Raw genomic sequence first — 19,026 nt, 5'->3', positions numbered from 1 at the left:
CAAACATCATATAAGACGTGAAAGTTAGTGTTCAAGAAGCATTTGCATTGAAATAATTCCTAAAAGCACATTTCATACAACTATAATTGCACGAGTCTATGCAAAGATATTCCAAAATGTATACAATTATAATTGCACGAGTCTATGCAAAGATATTCCAAAATGTATACAATTATAATTGCATGAGTCTATGCAAAGATATTCCGAAATGTAACTCAAAGATCACACATAAGGAACCAAGCAGATAACAAAGCCCACTAGCTTTGAAATCTCATTCCATTTTTTTTTCCTAGAAAAGGTTGCTATCCTCTTCATCCAGTCCCAGTATTGATAGATTGCTACAATGTTGCAAAGTAAGATATCATTTTGTGAACATGTCATGAACCAATCCAATACTTCAATTACTTTTTTTTTCTGATTTAAATAAAACTAAACCTTTCTGACATTATTTCCTCTGTGCTCTTGGTTACAAACTGAAATTGATTTTCATGAAAAATGACACCTCATCGACAAAAATATTTTCTCCTTAAAGTTACACTGACCTGAAAGTAAAATCTAGACATTATAGTTTGGTACATGTAGCCATTAAAAATGGAACCTTCAATTTACCATTACTTCTTATTTTAGAACATGCATTATGAACACATTGCATTGCCTATGCTTGCTTTTAAATCAGTAGGGAAAACAATCCATGTTATCTGCAAAAACGTACCACTTCACAGTGAATATGTTGTAATGTATTATTTTAATAGGCCAATAACATTACTGATATCTTATAATTCAGCAATTAATAATCATGGCAAGAGATCATAGATTGACATTTAACAGTCTAAGAAATAAAATTTTAAGTTGAGTATAAAGAAAAATAATTATGAAACTCAGATATATCAGTTTTCTTTCATAAAATTACTAAGTTATCAGAAACATAATCACATTTCATTTATAATAACTTAACAAAATGAAATAAGTAGGCCTTCAGTCATTACTAAAGCTGTACTTTCTTGTTTTGTTTAAAATGAAAGGCTGCCCGAGTTCTTGTATTACAAATATAAAACCTGAAGGATTTGTTTTGAGGAACTGTTTTATGCATTAATATTCAGCTTTATCAACAAATGAATAAAACAGAACATGCTGTTTTATGACCTATTTATTTGAAATCTTAATGTTCTTGTGTATCTTCCAGTTAGATATAAAGTCCATGCTTTCATAAAACAAAATTACACAAGAACTGTGAACTGTTAAGACAAAAACTTTATTTAGAACGTTAAACACATTTAATGACTAGGCTATTGTGAAAGCTGTCAATGTAATCTCTAACATAAAAGAATGTAATAAGCTATTAATCACATCTCCAGGTATCTAATGAAAACATTAATTTCAAGACTTAGAGAAATTCTGTCAAATTGCCTCCAAGATTAATATTTGACAACCATATAATATGTAACTCTACTACATCTTACTTCTTCTTGGCTTTTGGAGAAGTAGACTGAAATACACTTGATGCTGACATGAGATTTTCAATGTACTGTCCTAGTACTTGGTTTTCAGACTTCAGCTTCAAGTTTTCTTCCTTCACACTATCAACCCTCTGAGAAAGATCTAACAAAAAATAATTCTTAGTTGAACTACCAGACAAAAATAAAATAATTCTAAAATGTTCACCGGAATTGAATTATCAAGTTATAATAACAAATTCTGTTCTATTTACATTACATTAGCTACACAAATACAACAGAAATAAATATGAGAATGAAATAATGTAATACAAATGAATGTAGTAAATAAAAAATTAAGGCAAAAATCAAAAATAATAAAAACAGAAAATAGACACATACATATATATTCATAAATGTTTAGAAATCAGAGCTGGGCACTTAATTGATTACATTGAATAGTGTCCCATAAACTAATCATACAGTTTTTGATTTTTTCCAACAACCAATTAATTGAAATTGCAATTACATTAATTGTCACAAAAATAAGCAAGTAATCAAAATTAGGGTTTTCAACTATTCTGAATACTGCATTATGTTTGCTAATTATTAAACTTAAAGCTACTTAAGGTTACAACACCTCGTCATGATATGAAAGTTGATTGTAACTAAAGCTTTTTTGGGAATGGTACTAAGTACCATATGTAATATATCATACATATTTTGAAAGAGCATTAAATGCTTTAAAATAAGATAATTTTTTACACCCATAATTAAAACTCAAATGCCCTGGGGGTCTCCTGAAGTTTGTAAAAATCATAATTGTACTTCAGTTGTCATTTTCAAATGGCTTGACATACAGTCATAATATTTGGCATACAGCTTCTCTATGAATAAATCTACGACTCCAGTATAATAGGTCTAATACATATGCAAATTTTTATATTTCATTTTGCAAAATATCTCATTTTGAAAATCATAATTTTTGAAATACAACGCTTTATTGGCAAATGAACTGATAATAGTCTGTCATTATAGATAAATAACTGTCAATAACCTTTATAAATTTAATAGAAATCATGGAAGTAATAATACCTATCATATTATGAACTGTTAACATTGTAAATGTAATTTTACAAATTGTTACTGTATGGCAGATATTACAAGATCATCTTGTTATCGTAATTATTTAACTTTTTTGCTTTACAACTCAATAGATGGCATGGAAGTGTTTTGTTAGTAAATACCAATAAACCATATCAATAACATAAAATGTTTGTTTCAGGAAACTTCTTATCTATCAAATTGACATAGAAAGAACCAGTTTTCTTAAAATTTTCTCTATCTTTCAACCTATTAAACACAGAGGACCTTAATGTTTCATTACTACTAAATTTTTTCAAGTAGCAAAAAAAAATATATTGTAACCACTAATAAAAAATGAAGTCATTATAAAACAATGAATAGTGCAGTTATTATAGAAATTATGTTTTGTAGTGCACCTAAAATAACAGTATCAATGAACACACAGCTAATTTGTTGTCTGTATATATGTTTATGTTGTCATTGTGTTTCAATGTTTTACTCGTTTCAGCTATACTACAATAAAATTTCCTAAAAAATTTGGAACTTATTGTGAACTAGTTGTCTATTGGTATCTAAGATTATAATAGGTCATACTATACAAAATAAATTATTAAATTTCCAGTTTTAGGTGAGAAAGTGAACTGAATATGTTATATATATGTAAACTAGTAACCATAGAACATACAGTTCATCAAAATGTTACAGCAAAAACAAAATGTTATTATGTGTTTACAATTTCATATATATATGTGTGTGTGCTATCTTCAATACTTCATTTTTAATTGTATGTTGAATTAATTAGGACATTGAAAACTACTAATTTTCTAAAACATTTGGCATTTCTACCCTATAAATTGGTATGATAACATAACTGTCAAATTGAATCTTTTAGTGTAGTTGGGAAATAAACTACTACTCCCCACAAGACAGGGCCTCATCCTGTCACTCCAAACCTTTTGTTCTCATGATGCAGTCTAAGTACACTACACAGTGAACAAGATGTTTTAGTTTAGCTCAAGTACAAGTGTGGTCAACATCTTGAAGCGATGACACTGACAAAAAAGAAAGTAGGAATTCGGCCAAGTAAAGCTAAAAAGCATAAGTGTGGCATTTATATGAAAGAAAAATTGAAAGCAGCCAAGAAAGCTGAGAATAAAAGTAATCTAACTGTTAAATTGAATCTTTTAGTGTAGTTGGGAAATAAACTACTACTCCCCACAAGACAGGGCCTCATCCTGTCACTGCCGACCTTTTGTTCTCATGGTGCAGTCTAAGTACCCTACATACTGGGGGTCATATAACAAGACAATGAACAAGATGTTTTAGTTTAGCTCAAGTACATGTGTGGTCAACATCTTGAAGCAATGGCACTGGCAAAAAGAGAAAGTAGGAATTCGGCCAAGTAAAGCTAAAAAGCGCAAGTGTGACATTTATATAAAAGAAAAATTGAAAGCAGCCAAGAAAGCTGAAAATAAAAGTAATCTAAGTGTAGATTACATACAACCATCATGGTAAGTTAACAAATTTCTTTTCTTGTTTTGTAATAGTTGTTTTCTTTGTTCAAAGCTACAATATAGACTATTTGCACACTGTCTACCTCATGGAATCGAAATCCTTATTTTCGTGTTGTAAGTCCGTAAACATACAAATATCCTATCAGAGTTAAGTGTTTTGTATAGAATGATATTCATTATTTATAATATTACAATTGTTTGTTTTTTTTGTTTTTTTATATTAAGTTGGAGTTGATTCTGATGTTTGTTTTTTAGGTATACAAAGCAAGTACATGCAGCTAGCTACACTTTTCATCAGAATCCAGAGAAGGTTTGAAATCAACATTCAAATTCACTTCTGACTTTTGCTTTGAAATTGTTAAAATAGTATCAGAGCTAGTATAACAAGTGGATGTAGAAGACATTTATAAATTAGACATAAACAATTCAGCAGTTTGAGGTGTTGACAATTGTGGTGGAGGGCATGCTCAATTGAATGGAAGTTTCTCGATGTTAGGAGTTCCGATCATGTCTCTGAATATGTTCATCAGACATGAGAGAAAATTGGAAAAGTATTTTAAATAATATTTATGTATGATATAATATATAGAAAGTCATTAACATGGTTGCTAGTACAGATGGACCCTACTTTATGAAAGTGTTATGTTCCTGAAAAATCTTTCCTAAAGTGAGATAGATTTTCCTATTGACTACCATTATACAATTGGAGATATGTTCTCAACAAAAAAAATAAAAAAAATTAACCAAACATAAACTTACAGTGAACATATTTTAATGATAATTTTGGGGTAAGCAAAGAATATAAGCCATTGATAAATTTATTAAATCCAAATTAAGTACTGTATATACAAGGAAGTGGAGTGATTGACACATAAGGTGATGGTGTGGGTAGAGGGTGTTGAATGATGTTACTGGCTGGTAGGAGAAGGGGCAGAATGAAGTTTTGCTTCACAGCGATCATCGTGGGCTGCAGGAGGACTGGCAAGAAGATCCATTGGAGTAGGTGAGTCAACATCTTCCTCATCACTTGGTAGTGTTGATGGTAGTTCATCAATAAAGACAGGGGCAGAAGGATCTGCTTCCCAGTCATCCTTTTGGGCAGGAGAAACCACTGGAGCAGAAGTGTCAAGATCATTGTCTTGGCTAGGAAGAGATGCAGCAGAAATCAGTTGTGCAGAATGATTTTAATGGTGTTTTCTTAGCACGCTTACTTTATTCTTTATGAATTTCTTCATAGAAGGTTAGGGCACTTTCAATATTGCATTCAAATTTAAGGCTTCAGTCACAATTTGGTCATTTTTAGTCAGTATTTCCACAGCTTGATCAAGTAGGAATGAATCTGACAGCATTTTCCATGTTAAAAACAATTGTGGCTCTGGTTTTTTCATCATCTCTCTCTTCATTAGCAGCCCTTTCTTAGTCAATATTCATAAGTTCTTCAGTGGTCATTTGTTCGTGGTGTGATGCCAGTAAGTCATTGATGTCTTGCTCTTCAATTTCATTAAACCCAACCTGATGTGCTAATGACACAAATTCTTTGACAACAGGTTCTGTATTAGGAACTCCTTGAAAATCGTGCAAACATTCTGACCATAGTTTTCTCCAAACTCCATTCATATGTGAGGTGGTAACTTCCTTTCAAGACTCTGCTATGTTGTCTATGGCTTCTTGTTGTTGGACAATTTCCAGAAATCTCTGATCGAGGTGTTTTTGTTGCTGTCCACTGCCTTGATCATTTGTCTGAAGATGTGTCATAAGTAATATGCTTTAAAAGTAGCTATGAACCCTTGAACCATGGGTTGGATCAAAGAAGTGGTGTTTGGGGCAAGAAACTCCACATGAATGTTTGTTGATACGTCAGTTAGGTTGATAGGGTGGCTTGGTGCATTGTCGACAAGAAGCAGTGATTTATGAGAAAGATTTTCTTCATAGAAAAATATCTCTCCACTGCAGGGCAGAAAAATTTGGTAAACCAATTCTCAAAAATTGTTCTTGTTGTCCAAGCCGTCTTGTTGGACCTCCAAATGACGGGCAGATTGGTCTTGATGTACCCCTTAAATGCCCGTGGATTCTCAGAATGTTGAATCAAAAGGGGTTTTCAACTTGAAATCACCCTCATCACTGCCTCCCAGAATTAGGGAAACTCCTTCTTTAAAAGCTTTGTGACCTGGTGATGACTTCTCTTTCCTTGACAAGACTGACCTGCCTGGCATCAAGTCTCAGTCTCATCAAGGTTGAAAACTTGAAGAGTCATATATCCCCCTTGTTCAATAATACCTTTTAGAACTGGTAGGAATGCTGATGCTGCCTCACCGATCTTTAGGCTATGTAGATTGTGCCTTTTTTAAACATGTCGAGCCAGCCTTTGCTTGCAGTAAAAGTTGTAGTTTCTTTAGTACTTGTACTAGGTCCTAGTTCTGTCTGGTTTTTTTTTCTGCAGGTCTTCAAATAATGAAAGTGACTTTTCCTGCAAACCCATGTTAGCCATCAGTGAATCCTTCCACTGTTTCATGCCATCCACCCATGGAGTTAACAAAAATTCCATTTCTTCCATTATGTTAGGACGATGCCAAGTTAGTAATTTAGCAGATGTAGGTGTTGAAGACTTAGCACTTTTGATAACTTTTTCTTTCTTGATAGTTGCTATCGTTGATGGTGAGAATTTGATCATCTGAGCAATCTCTGCGAGTCTCTGGCCTTCATCAAATTTTTTGTTGATTTCTAGTTTTGTTGACAATGAGATGGCTTTTCTTGCTTTTTTTGGGCTTACTACTTGCACTAGAACCACTTAAAGTATGCTTACCAGTCATTTTGGATTTAAGGGCAGAGTACAATCTAAATAAAACTTGAAATGTCAGTTGGTTGACACCTTCCATGATTCAAAGAAGATGCACAGGATGTAAACAGATGCCATGGTGGTATGAACTCTTAGCCCAATAGCTGGTCAAACTCCGCATGTCACAATCTTTTAGTGAGTTACATTCAAAATTTGATTAAACTACTTAATTACCATGATATACAAACAAACTTGATATCAAACAATAGATAATAATTCAACTTTTACTATTATATAAGTTTTAAGTCATAATTATATAAGAAAATATTAAAAACAATCTCAAATTACCATAGTGTGAGAATTTGAATATTTATTCTTGAGTCATTTCCTCTTGTGGATTTTTTTTGTCCACCCCTTTTAAAATATGAAATGTTATGTAAAATATTCTGCATAATTTAGTCATTGATCTTCTCAATCTATATTTTTATATCCTTCAATCGTATGGAGCAATCAATGAAAATGCAAGAGCCTCTTGCCACACCCACCTTTGTATTGCTCTAATTTACAACATTTTTCTGATGCCAAGTCCTATGAAATTTATAACCAATAGAAAGCCTAGAATACAATTAATTGTTTAAAGTATGATTCATCCTATGTGATCTTACAGATAATTGACAATTTAGCTGGTGAGAAAATTGTTTTTCCTACAAGAGCATAGTAGGGGAGCTAAAGTTGAATTTCTAATGGCTCAAGTCACGTGATTAGAGAGCTAAAAAATTTCTCACAGAAAGAAGTGTTTCTCAGCTGCTCACATGAAATTATTCTGTTATTCCATTATTATTTATTTAATGAAAAAAAATATCTTGTTGACCAATAGCACTGATGTAAAGTAAGAAAGAAATTAGAAAAAAATACCCCAAAAAATTAGTAAATCTGGGGGAAATTCATAATTCCAGGGTTTGGTACAAAACCTTTTTTTCATAACTTCGAATTTTCATTAACCAGGCATTCATAAAGCAAGGTATACCAAAATTCTATAGTTCCTTTCTTTAAAAAATAATGTATGATAAAACTAACTTCATATTATATTTGTTCATAATTTATACAAACCTTTTCATCGAATAATATCACATTTAAACAGATTCAAATCTGTTAATATTACGTATATGACAATAGGAACCAAAATTTCACTGTCGTAAATTATCACAAAAATCACATCTATTTGTTTCAGTTGTTGGAAAAGCAAGTGTTTCAAACAATAAAGGATGCTGAAGTGAAAGAAAAAGAACTAGCAATAGAAGCAGGGGGTACAGATAGTGATGGCAAACCATTTATTACTATTTACACTGATGGTGGTTGGTCCCAATGCAGTTACAGGCACAAATACACTGCAAAGTCTGGTTGTGCTGCTATAATTTGTTTCTGTACAAAAAAAATGGTTATATCTGGGTATGAGGAACAAGTTCTGTATCACTTGTTTAGATAAAAAATCAACAGCCATTACTAGAGGGTATCATTGTTGGAAAACCTGGAATGGCCCTTCCAAACAAATGAAGTCTGACATTATAGTGGAAGGATTTTGGAAGAAAATATGTTTACCACAAATGGTGGACCTTTTGAAGAAGCTTACTGAATGAAAACAAAGGTAATTTTTTCTTTTGCTTGTAGGGAGTGTGGTATACTAATCAAATTAAACTAATCAGGACATACCACTATTCACCCATCATATTAAAAAATCAGATTTGTTTGTGAATCTATGAAGCCTTCATTGAGTCAGTCTGGGAGAAAAGTCATTTTAATATCAAGAATAAAAATTCTTCTTTTCATCATAAAGTTTTAATTTACATAATATGTAGGACCTTCTAAATGAGTATCAAGTTTTTTTTATACAAATTTATATTGTATTTCTTCTTTTCTCTGCCCTAATACTAACTGTAGCTAAATCATCATTGTACAGTTAAATGAAAAGTTGAGAAAACTGAAATAAAATTAATAACAACATCATTTGTTGCAAGATCTTAAATTCAATTATTTTCATAATTTCAACTGTAAACCTTTTCACACCCATTTTAATTTTATGTTTTTATTGTCTGTATTTAGGACTACAGGACTCTGTCAAAAGCAATAAATCACACTAGAACCTTGTAAACATTATGCAATCTTTGCACTTGCACCACAACTGTCTGTGAGCCTCACGTCTCCAAACAGTAATTCATGTACCTTTCAAATATGCATTTTCAAGTATGTAAAGTATATAAAGCACTAGAATAAAATGTCCCAAAACTACTATCATTTAACTAGCTTTCTAACTAAAATAAAAATAAATTAAAAAGTTCCTTTAGGTGCTTGGAGTTGAACAGAAAGTACAATAGAGAACGAATACAAGGCCAACTGCCTATTTACGTCCATCAAAAAGAAACAACTCTAAGAAGCTTTATGTAGATGAGAATATGTTCTTTCTGTTGGTTATAAATGTGTCCATCAAATAAGTACACACAATTAGATAATTACATTGAAAGCTATAGAAAGATGGGAGAGGCTTTGCTGGTGGTTATGACAAACTTTATATTCTTGCTTGTAGTTACTTGTAAGTTTGTGTTTTTAACTGGTAAGCTATTTGAAAGATTTATTAGGGAAGATATAACATCTACAGGGAAACATTCAGAAGGCACACACATCACATGACACATAGAAGTGAAGATGACAACTTGTTTTATATTTCCTTTGAAACTAAGAAATTAGTACTTAGATTACATAAAAATGTATTATCATACACCGATAATAAAGTTCCTTGATTCAATTTTGAATAAAACTCCATAAAAGGTTCTGACATGGGCACTTTCACCAAGCCACACTAAAATAGTCAAAGAATAAAAACATCCGTTTTTCCAAATAGCCAACAAAAAGGTTAGCATATGATAGCCCCATTTTTGTTCTAATGGCAACCCCTTTAGCTTGCATATTTCATGAGCCATTAAACTGAAAAACACAAGCTAATTTTAATAGTGTATCTGTTGTTGGATACTGTATTTCTTGTTGTTCAGAAAATGTTTTAAAGCCAGCATAACATTGTTATGAAGAATGACAATGCAAAGAGTGTGTGTGTGTATATATAAATGATGAAGAGATTGTAATATCCTGTGGTAGCATAGAATGTTGGTGCTGTATTGTAAAAAGAATGTAAGTTAAGGTATAAGACATTTGAAAGTTTCATTAAGGATGCTGGAGACTGATTCTGTGGGACAGCTACAAGCAAATACAAATTGACAACCTGAATTAAAGGTTTGTGTATCTTAGGCAGGATATAAAAGGATGGTGTTTTTGAGTGCTGGATGATTAAATTAATAGCATTTGAAGCTAAATTGTTGTGGTCATGGGCACCCGTAGGAAGGGGCAAAGAGGGTCACTTGACACACCCCCCCCCGGATTAAACAAAAAATTACTAGATATCTAAAATTAATCTACCATTTTATTGTAAAATCATAAAGTATTTGTATTTCGATTTCATAATTTTTCAATCTTTAGTTACTCCCCCTAATTTTCTTTCTTTCTGCAGGCACCATTGGTTGTGGTTAACTATGTTTTTAACTATTGTCTTAACAGTCTCTTCCAACGATGGGGTAGGATTATTAACAACTTGAGTGTGGAAATTTTTATCACAGTTGTTAAAGAGTCCTTCTTCAATGTATAATTCACGTTTCCAAAACAGTGACAACATTTCCTTTGTCTACTGCTTTAATCACAATGTCTTTGTGTTTCTCAGTGACGAAAGATCCTCCCTTCTTTCTGTTTGTAGATCATTTCAAAGTTGAGAGAATTAATGTCCAATCTGTGTATGCAAATAAAGAATCTAGTAATATAAACCTGTTTTGTGCTGAGGTTCAGTGACTTTTTTGTGTCCAAGCTGTTGGATGATGTGTGTTGCATCATTGTTATCATTAGGTTGATATTGGATTGTTCTTTTTTCATCTTGTGAAGATCCTGTGGTTCCTATGATGCCCTGATCCTTGTCTGTATTGCTATTTGATGGTTAATGAAAAACATGAGCTTTGAGTCAGATTCCAAGAAAAAAGTTTGATATCTGCTTTGACAGTATACTCAACAGGTTTGAAACTGGAAGGTACAAATTCAGTCCTTTTGATAGGATATGATGCTCAGCATCACTGAGTGGTAAGTTAGATTATAGTTACAACACATTTAAATTGTTTACCAAGAAAATTACAGTCCACTGAGCTATATGAAGTAGTGTTAGAAATCAAAAACATGTGTAACAAGACACCTTGAGAAAGAATGTTGCAAATGAAGGAAACTTTATTAATTAAGTATCTGGAACTAAGCCTAAATGATATCTCATCTTTTTTGAATATTCTAAAAATTGTAAGTACTGTCTGAAGACTTGTTGAGTTTGGATTGTATGAAACCATTTAAAATTTAGCCCATAAAAGGGTTTTAGATTTTTAAATTAGGTATCAAACAACCTCTTGGAACAATAAAAAATACTATTTTATTTAAATGAATCTTGTTGTCAGTTTGACCAATATATACATATGTTTATAAATACAAATATACATACATATTACATATTTTATGTTATTTTTACTAATTTTGATTTTTTTTAATATTAACATTTTATTTCCTTAAGAATGTTTTTCAGGTAGATACTTAACTCTCCACAGAACAAACACTGCTGAGAATAATTTTTGCACATGTCATAAGCCTAAAATTAATCTCCCATTTCTATGTCTATTAATGGAAACTGTGCCTGGACATGATGTAATTATCATTAAACTGTAGCCTTCCACCAACAGGAGGGCAACACATCTTCCATGTGCAGTAAACTCCATGAGTGCTGTATTTCAACAAAAGCTCATTCTTGGCAAAGAAAAAGGAACACAATAGACATGGGGAGGAGGATCTCAGGTTCTACAGAGAGGTGAGTATCTATCTGAAATACATTTTCAGGCAATAAAAATGTCCATTTCAGGAATGCTACTGAACTCTCCACACAAAAAACAACTATATCTTACATTGAAAAAATGGAGGTGGCCAGTGGAGATAAAGACATTACAAAGCTGAACTCCTTTTTGAAATCATAGTGTTGAAAAGGGAAACAGTCAGGGGGGGGGGGCTTGCCTAGTGGGCACCTTCCATTATGACTTAATGGTAATGGCTTCTATTTGTTTATGTGTGTGTGTGTGTGTCTATATATGGCCTTGAGAGTACTATATATAGTACTCTCAAGGCCATTCTACTTTTAACTTTATTACATCTTTTTAAGGGTAACTGCCTTCACACAACTGGCTGTAAACAGTGAATTGCAGTAAGAGTTGAGATGTTGTGGGAGTAAGCTCAACCTTGTACTCTTAATGAATTGTCCATGACTGCTGACTGGTTTCTCATCTGCTTTTTGGATTTTGTCTGATAGATGGGATATCCCCAATGCTTTTGGGTGCTATTACCGCAGGCAATCTCTATTATTACTTTTGGATAACAACCAGAAAGTGCAAAGGTTTTTTTTGTTTTTTTTAAATAGAGTTTTGAATTTATATTAAGTTCATTATTGTTTTATAGTGCTGATCTTGATTGCCTATTGACAATTAATGTAATTGGTATGATAGGTTTGAAGCTATACCTCTTATTATATATATAGTCAATGCAAACAACAGGCAATAAGCAGACACAAACAACCCTAAAACTTCCTGTTATTCCCCAGTCAAACAAATTTCAAAGAGAGAAGTATTCCCTGTGAGAAAACATGGTGGTGTCAGATTTTGTGTGTGGGCTGGATACTCTATAGTAGGTGTCTGTGACTTGTTGGCAAATAAATTTCAACAATAAACAAACAGCACACAGTCAACTTGTTTTAAAATAATATATTAAAACAAATTTTCATTACACTGTTGGTTACAATAGTTGTATCCAGAGTTTAAATAATTGTATCTTTTATCAAACTCTACACAGGTTGGTTCAGATCTTTAGAACACAATTGACAAAACAAATTATTTCTCCTAAACTTTGTTATAACAATACAATCTATTTCACTTTAAAAATGCCACAATATGCTCTTTATCAATCACACAATCTAGATTTAACTTTTGAACTGAATTTTTCAATGCATATTTATACCCTGACAGAGGTCTAGAACATTCCACACACACTACTAGATATTATGATATAATAATACTTAATTAAAACAATGAGAAAAACTCAGAAGGTTCTAAGAACATGTAATTTTGAACTGTATTTGACACGAATGATTAAATAACTTATTTGTTATGAGTCATTTATCAAAAGAAAAATATTGCAATTTATCATGAATGATGATAACCTTCTATGAAACTGTTACCCCTATTGCAACAGGATCCTGTATTTTACATGACCTTATAGCATTTATTTATCTTATACAGCTTCACACTTGTAACAGTATACATCTGTTTATACTTAAATTTAATTATTTTATTGCCCTTTGAACAGTGTCCAACTGATATTCTCACCATAAAACATGTAAATCACAAGACAAACATGGAGCTCACATTACCCAATCGAATTACATAATGCATGAGCTACTTACAAGTTGCTCACAAGAGAACCTCGTGAAAATTCTTATATTATTTATTTTACCTAATCTAACCTAAAGTTTCAAATTTTTACATTTTAATTACTTTTATAACAATAAATACAGAATACACATGAAAAACAAGAAATAAAGTACATAATGGTTCTTCTATTTTTTTGCTGTCAACGATCAATGACGTTCAACCCTACTTTTACCCACACTAATGGTACTACTGCATTAAATAATTTTTTATTTAATTAAATAATGCACCAAAGAAAACAAAATAATCACATGCAAAAAGCAGACAATGTCCCATAACTATCACAATTTTTCTGGCTTTCTAACTATATGACAAGAACCACTAAAAATTCAGCTGAGTTTATCAAAGTGTTTCCGATGGAAATAAAGTTTGAACTGAAAGTGAAATTAACAATTCCCTGTACAGAAAATATAATATAATACATCCTTTGATAAATTAAAACCCTGGCTTTTTACTGGTTATAAATAATATAGTATTAAACATGACAGAACTATTGGCAATTTCTGAAAGACAGGATGTGATAGGCAGGTGTGGCAAGAGGGGACTGATTTTCTATTTTATGGTTATGTAACTAAATAAAATTGAAGGCTATAAAAGTGATGCTTTGCCTGAGTGATGACATCGTTATAATGAATAATTTACATTAAATTTCATACTTCTTGGAGGCATGTTAAATAAATTAAAGAGGGAATGCCTAGAGAGAAAATGTCACAATTCTCATACAAAGGGAAATTCATAATTGTTAAAAATATTGCCATATAAAAGTAAGAACTTAAAACATATGAACTATTAAAATGTAGATTATTAGCTATGTTGTTATGCAAAATGTATTTGTATTCCATCATAAGAAAGTATTTAATGAAATTTTCAATGTAACTCACTAAAACCTTGTGGAATACACAGAAAAAGATGTCCATACCCAAAGTTAAACTACTTTATTATCAATGTATATTAATAAACTTGGCATCAAAAAATAGTTAATAAATCAGATTTTAAGTTCTTAATTTTATAAGGAAATATCTTAAGAAATCCTCAATTTCCCCTAGTATGAGAATCGTGACATTTTTCTCTAGGTCTTCACACCTCTCTAATTATTTACCAACCCTCTCTGAAGTATGGAGTTTAACATAAATTACTAACAATAATATAGATATTACTAACGCAAAGCATAATTTTTATAGTCTTAAATCTTGTTAGTTTATGAAGCCATAAATTAGAAATTCAGACCCAGCTGCCATACCCATCTTTCACATCCTCTTTTTCACAAATTGTCAATAATTCTCTGACATTTTAAACTATATCATTTATAATCATTAGGAAGGCAAATTTATAATCTATCAAATGACATATAATGCTACACTGTTTACAGTAAAGAATACTGCCAATTTCATCTTCAATTTGAAAGTTTTATCTCATGATGTTCAGGTCTAGCATCAAAAGGAATTAATTTAAGCCCCTGTTATCCCAGTTAGAAAGCCAGTTAAATTGTTTGCTTTGTACATGTTATTATTCAGTATTCATATGTGTATTATTTAAGTAAATAAAATTATTTAGTGTACTAGTATCATAATTATAAAACAGTAGGCTTAAATTTCCTCAGCAAATGAAAGCAAACAAAAAAACAAGAGGTCAAAGGTAAGTACTATATTTGTTTCTCATGTATATTCTTTATTTACAGTTATAAAAATAACTAAAATGAAAAAATTTAGAAACTTATTAGGTTACACTAGGTAATATAATGAAAAATAATAATGATGATAATAATTTTTCACAAGGTATGCTTGCAAGTAGCTCATACGTTACGTTATTCAATATGATAACGTGAGCTACACACTACACATTCGCTGAGTGATTTACAACTTGTATGGTAGAATTATTAGTTAGATACAGTTCAAAAGACAATAAAACAACAGAGGATGTGAGAAGTCTTGAGTCTAGGCAAGATAGTTGACCTGCTGCCAAGGTCAAAGCTCCTGAGACATAATAGGCTGACAACTCAATCTGGTGGTCAAGGGCCCAAATGAGAAAGTCTAGAGCAATGAAACAGAGGTCCCAAGAGTAAGTGCCTTCATGACAGTTAAAAGAAAAAAAAAAAAGTGGGATTGTCTAAATGAATCATGACAAGATGTCTATACAGATGAGTCAGCCAAGTTCATTATGCAGCCAACTTTTCAAAAATGTTGATATAGAGGGACAGCTCCTCTGAGGACCAGACTCAGGAAATAGAGCAGGTATTCAGAACAAGAGTAGGTGATTTAATGAATAAATCAATTACCTCCAAGCAGTGATTATATCAGTGTCATGTAGATGAACTGATCATATGAAATTAGAATTAAAAAGTGAATATCAAGAAGGTAATCAATTAATCAAAATTAGTTGTTCCAATTATTACAATTTTTGATTATTCCAACTACACAGGTAATCAAAATACTGCCACTGTTTATTTGCTTTGTTAAGCATAATGCTTCATAACATATATGGGGTTTACTCATGATATAAGGGTCTTGGGTTCGATTATTAATGCCACTAAACTTGCTTGCCTTATTTATTGTTGCAATGTTACTAAGGTATTTTCCAACTGTCGCTAATTTTCAACTGCTGACTAAAAGAAAGGCTGTTTAAGTGAAAAATGCAAATTAATGTGTTTTTTTTTACATTGTGTTATATGTATAGCTTGTAATTGTGTGTTTGTCAATGTTGTACAAGTGGGTGAGAATCTAGGGGAGGGGTCCATAAGGGCCCATACCCCCACCATCCCATTTTAAGATAATTATAGTCACAAACTTTCAAGAAGCTTCAAGAATATTCTGAAAGATTCCAGATGGAACTGTAATAAATGCTGATTCCTACAATGAGCATCTGAATTTGAAGATATAGGGTATTTCTGGTAAAATAGCTTTCTGGATGCAAAGATGCCAGATAACAAATCATTTACTGGACTATATATTTGGTGTCAGAGTTATCAACTACTCATTTTACCTTACATCACTGATTTAGCAACAGTTCATGGTAGAGGAGAGTACACACCAGATATAATACAAATGGATACTGACAAAAACTGTATTGTGTTTTTAGAGGTTATACAAACTGTACAATGGACAAAAGTATCTTAATTTTTTGCAGGAACATCACTTTGCACCACAACTTCTCAGAACTTAAGTCAGATTGTCAATTCACAGATATCTTGAATACAACTACTTTTCTACCATATCTGATTTTTTATGCACAACATGAAACTTGTACATTTTACTAAAAGCTTGCAACATTTTGTGTAAATACATTAGTACATTCAGAAGTAAAGTAAATATTACTTCTCCAATACAGGGTCAATCGAGTACATATTAGATTAATGTAGTACAAGTAGGTGCAAATCTAGAGAAATTTACCCCACTCCTCAATTGTTTTCAGAAATCAATAAAAAAGAACAGCCAGATATCCTTACACTACTATATAGTATTAAAACATTAAGTATCAGTGTTCATATTTGATCTTGCTAGTTATGACCATGAAAACTTTGAGGTTTTCTGAAATTACCACTGTTGGAGTCTACAGCAATCCATTTAAGGTGTCAGCTAATAAATGGTTATTTCTAAGCTAATACAACAATATGAACATCAAGCAAACATTTCCATTATAAGTTTCAGGCTTCAGCTTTTTCCAGACATTCCAACAGTGTGTCTAGATTTTAGAGATTTGTTTTCATCAAAGTCAGTACTGTTTAGGACAGGTGCTGCTCTTAAAACATAGACTTGTTATAAAATCGATTTTTCATTGTTTAGAAGTTATAATTCTTGTGTGAAAAAAGATGTTTTTCAGATTGTTAATGTGTAAAAAAAATGAAAATGGAAACTGTATGACTACGTAGATAATGGCTTTAAAATTTGTTTATTGAAAACAGGCATCTTTTCAACCAATGGTATAATTTTTGTTTTAAGTATGGTTATGAATAATTATAACTACCTAACTTTAATATAAAAAAATTGAAAATACTTGTTTTTAACCATTTTTATTTTCATACCAATCACCTTATGAGAAATAAATATGAAAGTTTCAAAATTTTTGGATTATAACTTGAATGAGGTAATCAATTACATAACATATTAATCATATCTTAACTTTGACTTATTTAGGATATTTTAGGATTATATGTTTGACAATGACTAATTCAAGGTACTATATCATTACAGTAGAAGTCGCTTCTTTCATATAGCGTTACAAAGCTAACTTTTAAAATTCTAACTGATACCATACCATAACAGTTTGTTTGTTTGTAGTTAAGCACAAAGTTACATAATGGGTTATCTATGCTATGTCTACCACGGGCATCAAAACCTGGTTTCTAGCATTTTAAATATGCAGACTTACTGTTTTGCCACTAATTGTAAAAATGAAACATTACCACAATTAATGTGGAGAATTTAAATGTTGTTACTTGGTAACATAAATAATACCACATTATTCATTTCCTAATGGTTTTCAAACTTTGTTATAAATAATTACCAAAAGTTTTTTTTCACAAAATGAACTAATGTTATTCTAATTTTTATGCTGTTAGTCTTTAAATTTAGAACACTTGAATAATATCCAAGAATACTAGGTATTTGCTTTGCTTAAGTATGCATTTTCATAATAAATAAAATGAGTTATAATGATTCATTTCCTTTGGTTAATTAAAAAAAAAGCATTTCAGTAACTGCATAGTTATAGATACGATGCTTAAAGCCTCAAATTTGACATAAAAATGCTTATAAGTTTTTAAAACAATAAGGAATTGTCTGGAATAACTAGTAATTAGTCAGGAAAAATGTGTACAATATTGATGTAAAAGATAACTGATAAGTAAACAAATCTTTTACTGTTTCTACATGTTAAACAATGCAATTGTGTTGCATATATGATACATTTTCATGTACAAAGTTTTTGTGTTGATATGTTGTCATTTTTGTGACATCTATTTAGTATAATTCATGAAGAAGAAGAATAAAAGTTTACATCTATATTTCTGCACAGCTGCAAAAAGATTTGCCTGCAAACTGAGCAACCCACCTATTAATTTTTCAAGAATTTTTCTGTCCATCCAAAAGAATAACTTTATTTTTGTGAAGAACCTAACACCTCTTGAAAATATATTACCCATTTTTTGATTTTCTAGTGTTTCCCTTAGATTTCGTACAGGCCTTGATATGATGTCACATCAAGTGGTTTAATCACTTACTAATGAAATGCAGTTTTGAAAACAATTATTATAAAAGATTAATTATGATTGGATCGACCAATTACACTATCATACTAGAACAAGTATATAAGTTTAAGAGGTTTTTTTTTCTAATAGTTTCTGTAAACCTTCCTTTCATTTGTGAATTGTTAAAATATTTGTATCCTAAATTATATTTGCTTGAAAGCTACAGAAATTTTCTTCAAATACAGTTTAGAAACTGGTTGAATGGTTAACAAAGAAAACTTTATTAAAAGTTTACCACAGTAACATATATACAATATTTGGAAATAGTTTTGTATCATTTGTATCATTGTGTCACTAAAGTTTCTTCGGAACGAAGTTACGGAAAATCAATTAACAAATTGGTGTCAGAAAGTGGGATATAAAAAAAAAAAAAAGAAGA

General features: G+C 31.2%; 1 protein-coding gene across 1 annotated transcript in view; it reads right to left on the bottom strand.

Annotated features, from left to right (window-relative positions):
• Positions 1–1,456: 1,456 nt before the first annotated feature.
• The window catches only part of LOC106464288 (short coiled-coil protein B-like), a 107,416-nt gene continuing 89,846 nt past the window's right edge, over positions 1,457–19,026 (bottom strand). Inside the window, exon 4 of the mRNA XM_022391986.1 lies at positions 1,457–1,599. Within this exon, the coding sequence (XP_022247694.1) occupies positions 1,457–1,599 (143 nt within the window). The remainder of the gene's footprint in view (positions 1,600–19,026) is intronic.

This window comes from Limulus polyphemus, unplaced genomic scaffold (genome assembly GCF_000517525.1).
Source record: "Limulus polyphemus unplaced genomic scaffold, Limulus_polyphemus-2.1.2 Scaffold1608, whole genome shotgun sequence".
In the NCBI taxonomy this organism is placed as follows: Eukaryota; Metazoa; Arthropoda; class Merostomata; order Xiphosura; family Limulidae; genus Limulus; species Limulus polyphemus.
This window is presented reverse-complemented; position numbering and strand designations above follow the sequence as displayed.